Source organism: Aphis gossypii, chromosome X (assembly GCF_020184175.1).
Source record: "Aphis gossypii isolate Hap1 chromosome X, ASM2018417v2, whole genome shotgun sequence".
In the NCBI taxonomy this organism is placed as follows: Eukaryota; Metazoa; Arthropoda; class Insecta; order Hemiptera; family Aphididae; genus Aphis; species Aphis gossypii.
This window is the reverse complement of record NC_065533.1, coordinates 26,973,177-26,983,969: the sequence shown is the minus strand read 5'-3', so window position 1 is coordinate 26,983,969 and position 10,793 is coordinate 26,973,177. Positions and strand designations below refer to the sequence as shown.

At 31.5% G+C, this 10,793-nt stretch overlaps 1 protein-coding gene across 2 annotated transcripts; it reads left to right on the top strand.

The window, feature by feature from the left end:
* The first annotated feature begins 2,997 nt into the window (after positions 1-2,997).
* LOC114130110 (metalloendopeptidase OMA1, mitochondrial-like) lies at positions 2,998-6,271 on the top strand. 2 transcript variants are annotated; one of them, XM_027995002.2, is made up of 2 exons: positions 2,998-3,153; positions 5,110-6,271. In XM_027995002.2, the coding sequence occupies exon 2, from the start codon at positions 5,147-5,149 to the stop codon at positions 6,092-6,094; it is 948 nt and encodes a 315-aa protein (XP_027850803.2). In that variant the 5' UTR covers positions 2,998-3,153; positions 5,110-5,146; the 3' UTR covers positions 6,095-6,271. The 2 variants fall into 2 exon arrangements, with proteins under 2 accessions (XP_027850803.2, XP_027850802.2); XM_027995001.2 differs by having other exon boundaries at positions 3,000-3,280.
* Positions 6,272-10,793: the final 4,522 nt, after the last annotated feature.

Here is a 10,793-nt window from a genome sequence, read left to right as displayed (position 1 = left end):
AATAATGTTTTATTTATGTGTTCTCTATTTTCTTAACGATACGTTCTATAAAGAGATTTTTATAAATTACACAGAGGAAAAATTATTCTATAGATAACATCGTTATGCCATTAAACTTCTTTCCCGGTACATACCGTGTTACAGACGAACCGTAGGAACTTTGGAATGCCATTATATTTTAAATAAATATATTTTAACAAGTTAACATTTTAATGAAAAATATTGATTAAATTGTATAGTAAATAAAAAATAAAATAATACACAATACGAAGTAAATTATTATAAGTACAAGAAATGTGTTGATTAAAAACAGAAAAAACAATTTTTCATAATATTATTATTAAGTTTCACGTTTACACTTTTTTTTTATAATTAGGTAAAAACGTATATGCTATTTTATACTCAGATATATGTACTTTTCGTATTATATGTGTAGAATTTCGAAGAAAATAATATTATAACAAAACTATTACACTATAGTTAGGTACCTAGCACCTACCTAATTGCTTTAAATAGCGCTTGGTTACATGTTTATGGCGAATGTAAACACGGTTCAACAGTTATAGACGTTTAACCATTATAATTAATTACCGATTTAAAATTTTAATTACATCGAGTTTTTAATCTGGCAATGAAAAATGTAATTAATAATTATATAGCATTTTTTATCTAGTTTACTTGTATAGAAATTAGGCGGTTATTTTTTAGTTTTCCATACTAAGTCTGACTAATTACCTATAACATTATTCAATTAATTCTAACTTATGAACAGTGTGTACAACACAGTAGGTATTGTATGATAGGGATTGACTTGCGTCAAACAGTGTTAAGACTAAAGCTAAAACCTTTGTATTGATCAAGCAAAGTATAAGTTTACTATATCAGTACCTACATATATATTCTACAGTTTATTGTTTTTGTGTACGTAATTCGAGAAGGTAATGATTAAAAACAAAAATATAGCTCTGGGGGAGGGGGCAACATTGGAGTGGTTAAATGTAGGTATAAACAGAAATAAAAAATACTACGAATACACGCGTATTATAAACGTTTTAAGCTTAATCCAACACCTAGTTTATGGCTTAGATGATAAAAAAAAAAACAAAAAACAAAAAAAAACCTTTTACGGAAATACGATCTTCTGAGACGTTATTGTTTTGGCAGCGGCCGTATATTATAACAGCTATACTCAAAAATCTATACATACATCTACGTGAAATATATTTCTAGGAATTATAAAGGATTTCGGTTTTGTTCACAAAAAAATTTTAATATAATGTGACTTGTTTAGATATTTATTTTTCCCCATAGTATTTATGAATTGTTATTATATAATATAATATGTTATGCGACGGCGAAACACGCCGCAGGTATTAACAAAAATACAATATATATCATTCGTTCCATACATATCTGTGGACAAAGTCAATCGTGTTATTTTAAGAATATAATTTTCAAATTTATTTTTATTTTTATTCAGATGAAACTTTCTGGGATATTTTGTAAATACCTCATCGAGTATCGTGATAAAATATTTTTTTTATAGTAAATAAAAGCGAACAATAATAATATTGCGGTTTTACTAATATTTTGGTAAAAAAAATCTTCTCAATCCTCTTTGAATCGTTATAGTATTTATTTATCATTGAATTTGCAATAATGAATTGTGAAAGACTTTTTTTTGTTAACCATCGTTTATAAATAAAATTAGGTACCTACCTACACTCATTTTTTGCCTCGATAAATACAATTAATATATAATGCATAATTTATATCACAAAATCATATTATACCTTATATCGGTATCTGTGTCAGAATATGTATTGTCAGTATTGAATTTAAATACAGTTTCAATCGTTATTTGTATCGACAGTCACTGATAGAGCGAATTGGATTTAGTTGGTATTTTGGTAAAAACTCTTTTTTTTTTAAAATAATTAAAAAAAAGAAATTAAATAGTAGTAAAAAATGTATGTTTTAGCAACATCAGTTTTTGATTTTAATTCAAAAATCTACGGTACAGCAGTGACTAGTGAAAGAAAATGGTCATGAATTAGTTCGGTATTTGACGCAAAAATGATAGGAAATATAATGTACATAACATTTTTTTAGACATTTGAAATGTTCTTGAAAAATTATATTAAATTATATTATTTTTTAGACAAGGTATAATATTCAATAAATTTAGACTCTTCCTAAAATATGTATAGTCGATTGAAATTTTTAAATATTTTTATGTTTTACTATTTGTTTATTATTCAAAATATTTGAAAATATTTAATATAAAATCCTTTACTAATTATTTATATAGCAATTAAAAGATATCAAAAACACATCCTTAGAAATATTATCCATAATCGTTTAAAGTTAACATTTGAAAAAAAAGATGTAAATTATTTAATGGTTATAATAATTCATTTAGTTTTTAATTTCAATATTTTTAACTTAAAAATGTACTCATATAATACAAGAGTCTACATAAATTTGTGTTGCTTGATTAAAAAAAAAAAAATGTTTTCATAAAGCTAATTTTATGTTTTATGAGCATTTGAAGTTCATTTTTTGATGACATTGATAATCCAAATGTACTTGTATCATAAAAATATTTTATATGATTTAAAAATCATAAGTAATAAAAAACTTAAATTATTCCCAACTATCATTAAAATTATTCTATTCTATACACTGAGTATACAGTACACACAATGATACTTTCAAATATCTTTAGACTAATAATTATGAGTAATAATTAATAGACAATTAGTTTAATTTTCTATAAAATATGTTCTTAAAATATTTTTTATTTATTTATTTTTGGTCATAAAGCTTGAAAATATTATATTAAGTATAATACAAAGTTCCACATAAATACACTTTTTACAACTATAATTATTCAAATGAAAGAAATGTATTACACTATAACAATTTTATCTCCAAAATTTATGGCAGATAAGAGCGTTTCCTACGATACGAAAATGTTCGTTTAATTAATGTTTTTTTTTATTATTATTATTATACAGTGCTATATTTGATGTCGTCAAAGTTCATTGTATTAGTTTATTTTCTTATTGAGTATCGCATTAAATCTGAATATTATTTCTACAATGTTTTCAAAGTTAACTTCTAAGAACTTTTCACTATATTCAATATCAGGTTTGAGATTCTTAATAAAATCGTTGTTTAGTTGGATAAGAGATATGACTTGCATGGCGTTAAGCACATTGAATCCCGTGATGAAAATATCCAAAAACACCAAACTTCAGTTGAAATATCATTTTTGGTAATCTATAATATAATGCGTGACTTAAATATTTTATTACCTATCTATATATGCTTAAATTTCAAAACCGTTACGGAAGAATAAAAACGATTCGTGCTACCGAAAGTTTTGACTTTTATAAAGCGCTGTTACCTATGTACTTTATTAACGCGGTCCTAGTTTGCGCACATTTATTAAGATTACAAACTTTTTGCACACAGATTATTTTTCATACGACTAATCGTCAGGGCGTAAATTATAATACACAAATATACAATATAAATAATTCTTAAATTCTTAATATTATAATGCCTATGGAAAGCTTCGGATCCGTTCGTTGTACTCGGTTGTTCATCAATTGATTTTCCAGCCCACTGGGATGAGTTGGAGTTTTAATTAAGTAAAAGTATATTATGCGAAAACATAATCAGAATAGCCATAAACTACACCGGGTGGAGCAATTATAGCTATTAAATTTGAAAATATACTATGTCACTATTTTTTCTGGTGACAAACAAACATCAAACCAAAAAAATATTAAATATTTTTATTCCTGACAAATTTTATGGCTTGCATTTTAAACCATTTACATCTACATAGGAATTATTATTTTTATACTCTTGTAATCATGATATTGCTGGTCTTTATTCGACAAAACCGAGGTTCACTCAATACAATATTCAAATATACAGGAAAGACGACCTTTAAAATCGGGTTATGTGCGAGCATGTTCTTTTTCAAAGTCGACATAGATTTGTTTTATAATAATAATTCAATCTTGGTGACTCGCTGAGGAGGTGAGTACAAATCTACATTTTGGTAAACGTTTTCCACACAGTTGTATAATACGTAATAGTGTGTTTATCTTTTAAAAAATAAAATGCTTTCGGTGAGTGGTAAAAGTAATCTTTTACATTCAAGTACAGCTAAACGTTTTTTGGCCATAGAAAAACAATGTTTTGCATGCTTATTAGTACGGACAAAATGTGTGTTATCGTACAAACGTCGAGCGGTCAATTCTAAAATATTTTGTGCACAAACGAGTTTTTAAACTCTTCCAGTGTTATTTATAATCAAATTGGACCTGATTTAAAAATAGTTCAATGGTAATTTATTTGTTCTGGTATTCATAAACGATAAACCTCCGATTTATAAACTAGACAAACAATAGGTTTAAAGCTTATTTATTATGAAAATCACTGTTATATTATAATCATTTAATTTAATTAATTTTTGTTTTAAAAACGTGTGCATCACTTTATACTCAAGAAAAATGGTTATTGCTAAAAAATGTTAGACGCGTAAGGAATTTAAGAAATTTGCATTTTAAACAACGGAAAATATACGAAATTCACAAAAATCCATACGACGAACTTACCAATGAATTTCGCAAAAAATATGCAAGAAATTTGCGGGGGTTGTATGGCTGTTTATAATAAAACTGAGACGACCCACAGTTTTTAAAAACTTTAGCTTAGCCCATGACTATAATACGTCGACTATGAATAATAAGATATTACTAAACCCGAGTTTAACCGAGGTCTAAGAATTAAAACTGAGTTTTTTTTAAATTCGGGTTAAACCTTGGTTTTGGACAACGACTATGAATAACACTGGAACAGTGTTTCAACCACGGTTTCATGTAGACCAGTGGTCTCAAACAAGCGGCCGGCAATGAATATTTATTCGTTCAAAAATTTTTATTTTTGTCTATTTTAGATTTAGTATTAAAACGAGTAATTAAAAAAAAAGTAAATAATATAATACATGGCCGTTGGCAATTCGAGTTTGAGACCACTGATGTAGACGAACCGCGACAATAATGATAATCGGTGCGTTTATTATAACAGTCGGACGGGCGTGATCGGGTCGTGGTCACCGGACAACATGACCTTCGGCATGCAATTGTTCCTCATGCAATTGCCGTGCATCGTCGGCTTGGTCGCGGGACTAACTGCGCGTTACTGGTGGTCCAGGCAGGCGGCCGAGACGAAGAGGCGGTACGTGGACGCCGCCTGGACGAACCGCCCGTTCGCCGGGCTGGCCGTGGTCGCCGCACTTTGCCTTTTCGGGGCGTTCCTGTGGCGGCACACCGAAATTAACCCGTGGACTGGTCGCCGGGGGCTGTTCCTGTTCAGCGACAAGGTGCTCGAAGAGTTGTCCGAGAAGGAGGAGTGCAGGGGCCCGGGAGAGCCGCCGCTGCTGGACGCCGCCGATCCCGTCCACGAGCGCGTGGCCGGCGTGACGTCCCGGCTGTTGGCCGCCAACGCCGGCGTGGACGCGATTGGAGCTCGCCGGTGGACCGTACAGGTGTTGGACAGCCCTGCAATCAACGCCACCGTGGATTCCGGGGGTCAGGTGATGGTCCACGTCGGTCTGACCAAAATGGCCAACGACGATCAGCTGTCCATAGTCCTCGGTCACGAGATGGCGCACTGCGTGCTCCGGCACATCAACCAGCTGTGCAGCGTCGTGTTCGTCGCCAACTCGCTGGGCCTAATGCCGTTTTTCGCGGCCATCTGGGTCGCGCTACCGATCGGCTGGAGCGTGTTGGCGCACCTGTCGTCGGTCGCCCTGATAAAGGTGTGTATCCTGTGGCCGTGCTTCCGGAAGTACGAGAACGAGGCCGACCGCGTCGGACTGGAGCTAGCCGCCAAGGCGTGCGTGGACGTCACCCAGGGCCACCTGTTCTGGGACGCCATGTCCAAGACGGACAGCTGCTCGACCAAACTATTCTGGTGGATGTCCATGCACCCGACCAGCAAGAGTCGGGCCAAACACCTGCACAGCTTGATACCCGTGGCCACGGAAATCCGGAGACTGGCCGCTTGCTAGCCGGGCTTCTCCACACCTGCGCACATACACCCTTACCGGCATCTCCTGACCCGCCGGCCGCTCGGCCAACCGCGAGTTTACAGATATATTTGATTTGATATAATGTTTGAAAAATCACAAGTCACGTTATTCGTCGGATACGCCATTATAATATAATATGATATTATGAACGGATAATGTTTATCGATTTTGTTTAAAACAACTTACGGCTTAGTCTAATGCTAAGGATTTTGAAAAATGTACGTTTTATAGAGGGGCTGACTGCAAGGAGTTGTTGCAGGCTATCGAATGACGAATGAATATCTGTTTGTTTGTACCCGTTGCAGCAAGTTATAGAAAATAAAATAGTTTCTATAGTTGGATTTAACGTTTCCGTTTAGATCCGTAATTTAAAGCTAGTTGTCAAAACATGTGTAGCTTATATTCCACGAGGTCAAACGCAATATTTTATCCTATGTAAATCATCTAGTATTATTTAGTTTTTCTCTGACCACGTCACGCAGCATCGACTAGTCAATAATATGAAATATTAAAACGAGATGTACAAATTACATTAAGTTGTAAATAATAATTAATAAATCATATTATTTAAAACTCAATAAAATAGGCTTTCAGCCCGATACATCTCAAACGACGATATTTAATCATAAAACTGCCAAAACCAACATCGAAAGTGTTTACACGTGACATAATTTTATATTATTTTATGCATTGCAATTAAATCAAAGACGAACTTATATAATGAAAACATATGAGTTTTAATATCTTTTAAGCAGGTAAAAATAAATCACTACCTAATTAGAATATTGTATATATTATTTGATATAAATTTATTTGAGTATTTTGAATATTTTGAAACAATGATTATTACGTTAAATTAACACCGTATTTATTTTATAAACTGAATAAAATACGACATGAGACGGGAAATTGATTTTAATAACAATTATAAAACCAAAAAAAGCGGGTTAGTGGATATCGCTCTGCTGTACATTAGGTGCTGTGTGGGTCACTGTTATATATTATAGAAATGTTAAATTTGAATCCAGTGATAGGTATCATTGTATACGAAAAACCATTCTGAACGAAGATAATTTGTCAGCCTAGGATATAAATTTCAGTGGTTGGTCAAAAAGGTGGTTTATGTTTTAATAGCCTGAATAGTCCAAAATTTAAATTGTTTTATAATTATTGTAAGATAAATTTATGGAAAATCTTGTATTAAATTTTCAACTCTTAGCTACTAATACAAAATTTTTTATGAATTATACCTACAAAATAATTTGCAAATATTCATGATTTTGACGAATTTTTGTCAATGTTTGGACTTCAAATGCTAATAAAAAAAATTGTGCCTTTGTATTCTTATAATTTTTTTAACTACAATAAGAAAAACTCATAAGGAAACTTGTATTAAATTTTCAAGTTTTTTTGGCCATCCAAAATTTGTTTATCAAACTTAAAAAAAAATAAAAATATTTTGAAAATTTAGCCATGCATTAATTACGATAACATAAAAATGTGGTGAAAATTTTAAGTATTCACAGTGATTATTTTTTGAGTTATAATCATATAAAAAACCAATTTTGACGAAAACTGGTTTTGTGTAAAAGTTCCCGTTTTTCCGTCCCTTTTTTTTGTTTTTCTTGATTTTTTTGAAAACAGTTGGAAAATGTTTACTTTTGACTTTTATAATGCACCAAGGATGAATATCAAAACCACACCTAAATTTTGAATTGAAGCATTATTTCGACTAGTTATGCAGTACACAGACATAAAAAAAAATAGATTAAATATTAAACAAAAACATAATGCCGAATAATCAATGAGTAATTATCAATTAAAATGTTGACTTATAAAATATTATTATGAAGTATCACGAATAAAAAGTAATTATGTTCATCTGTCCAACGGAAATATATAACAAACTTCCGCAAATCAGATCAAAAAGCTCGCGAACAATAAAAATTTCAATATAATAATAATAATATGTGATATAATAACGCTTTTATTCTGAATTTTGATTCGTGAGAGATCGCTGCTGATTAGTATATAATATTATTTTTAATAATTTTATTACCATAGTTTCAATAATAACAACGGTTGACTGCTCTGTCTATTGTTTCGTTGCGTGTAGTTAACATCGTCGTGTTATTATTAACTCTTATACAAATTTAACAAATTCTATTCAAAGATGGGAAACTGCATCGTAAGACAGACGATGTTTCGTGAGTCCTGATGGGACGCCAAGGTGTTCCGTTGAGACGCCAGAGATGTCAAGACCATCGTCCAGCCGCCAGAAGAACGGCGCTAGCGTCGGGCGGTTTAAGAGGAAGTTCAAACGGCGTCGGCGATGGTCTTGATACGACGGTCGAGGACGGTGGCCGCGACGCCGTAATCGGCCTCAAGCTGATCGGTAACTATTATGCAAGATGGTACAACGCGTCAGAAGACGTTTGGTGTTTTTACACAGATAACGCGAAGTAAATTCATAGTCAAAAATACATCGGCGTATGGCATATCAATTACCTCCGCACCTTTAGGAGTGACCTGATCTGCTTATTGCCTTTGTCGCCGAAATAAGTGCCCGAACGCGTATTTACGAACCGTAACTGAATTCGGCCATACGGGTATGCACATCACTCATTGCGCATGCGTGTGGCACAACTGTCAATTACGCTATCACTTATCAGTTATCATAGCTCATTAGTTCATTATTTACAAGATAATAAATTGAAATTTGAAGTTTTCTTATTCTGTAGTTCTGTTCATTATGAGTTTTTCAGTCTAAAACTATTAATTTTAATTTTGATATTTTTTCTAAAGTAATTAGTGCCAGTGCAAATAATTATTTAATTCGTACAAAATTTACTCTAGAAGAAAATAATACATTTAGTAAGCTATGTAAAAATTGGGTTCAACATTTTTCTACAGTAGCCAAAACAAATTGGATAGTGTACAAGACTTATCCTAATAAACAGCGATAAGCATATAGGAAGGATTATGTGTGTCAACATATATCAAAACACAAAAGTCTTTCTGTAGAACAAACTCCTGACAAAAATAGAATTAGGAATAAAAATTGCCAAGCTTCTATTAAAATTTTAATTAAAAATGAAACTCCTAATACATTAAGGAAATATGAGTTCTTAAGAAAAAGACTTAATACTGAAATTAAGGTAATTTTGCTTATCAAAGTTAGTTTGTTTTATATTTCTAAGCTAATGTTTTTTACAATAATACATTGTTATTATTTATTTATGATCTTGTAAGCGATTATGTAATTTAATTTTTAAATATCATTTGAGCATACTCATATAAAGTTGATAATGCTGAAGCGTATAGCTACCTTAGAGTGTGTTCAAAAGTAAAAAAAGAGTTTATTGAATACTTTTCCAATGGGATGACACCAGCAGTTGCAAAAAATTACCATGAAATTAAACTAACAGGTAATATAAATGATTGTCAAGATAGCGGTATGGAGTTGTTTAAAACTTTGGCTGAAAAAATAATTCAACGAACAAATTACACTTTGCTCAACACCTTTATTATATATCACCTTTAGATAACACATATATTTTAATGTAATAATTTAAAATGATACCTATACGTAGCCTTGATTATGTATAGGTATTTTATCTAATAAATCTGTACTTACGATCTTATACTTACGATGTTTTAAGTTTTTTTTTTATTATGTCTGATGAGGTTATCTCTTCGCGTGAATATTTCTGAGCATATACTGCATACGATTTTAGTGGATGATTCGTGTGACTTGGCATGTCTGTGTAGACTACCGATCCTAGTAAAGGTTTCATCGCATACACTACACGAAAACATGATGATGTTTAAAACTGAAGAACACTAGTTGAACTCGCAAAACAAGACTGTACCCTTCAACGAATAGATGGGTAATAAATTATAGAAATTGTACTTTAAATAACAGTGTGAAATTAGTTGTATATAAGCGATTTATTAGCGCATGCGCACAATGTAGTGGTAGAAAAAATGAACTATAGTGTTCATTAAAGTAAAATAAATAATTTGATTTTTATAATACTTATATTCACTTTAAAAACACTTAAGAACTCTGAAATAACACCACTTGTCACTTGAGCGGAAGTAAACGGACTGATCTCATATTGCTCTATGAACTATACTTTATGGCTGGAATTCATCGACAATACTCAGATGTGTCATTACATGTTCGTAATCGTTGTGATATTGGATGTGCTAATGTGTCTGCTATTAAACACCAATACATTCTTTATATTATTGATAACAAAAATTTGACAATGAGAATGTAAAACCAATGACTATATTATAATATACCTATCTACTTAAAGACAATTAACTATATGACGGACGTACATTGTATCTAACCCTAATGTTTCTGCTATCAATACATTATATACCTTAATGTGAACATTGTCAAAAACTATTATATTAGATTTTATTGTGTTGCCATATAACATGAAAAAAAAAATACAATTTCCTTAAGTATAACAGTTTTGATTAAAACGTATGATTTAGCTATATTTATTTGAATGTCATTATAATCTGAAAATAGTAGATATAATATTTTTAGATAAGTTGTGTGTGTGTGTGTGTGTGTGTGTGTGTGTGTGTGTGTGTGTGCGCGTAAATGAAAGGGGAGGAAATATAATTGGGCTAAAATATTTGACGGCCAAGTGTCCTA

What these genes read in the sequence shown, in the direction of transcription:
- LOC114130110 (XM_027995001.2), top strand. Translation starts at nt 3,105, where the DNA reads ATGTTTTCAAAGTTAACTTCTAAGAACTTTTCACTATATTCAATATCA. An exon ending in CAGTTGAAATATCATTTTTG is followed by an intron (nt 3,281 to 5,109) that starts GTAATCTATAAT and finishes TTATTATAACAG; the next exon opens with TCGGACGGGCGTGATCGGGT.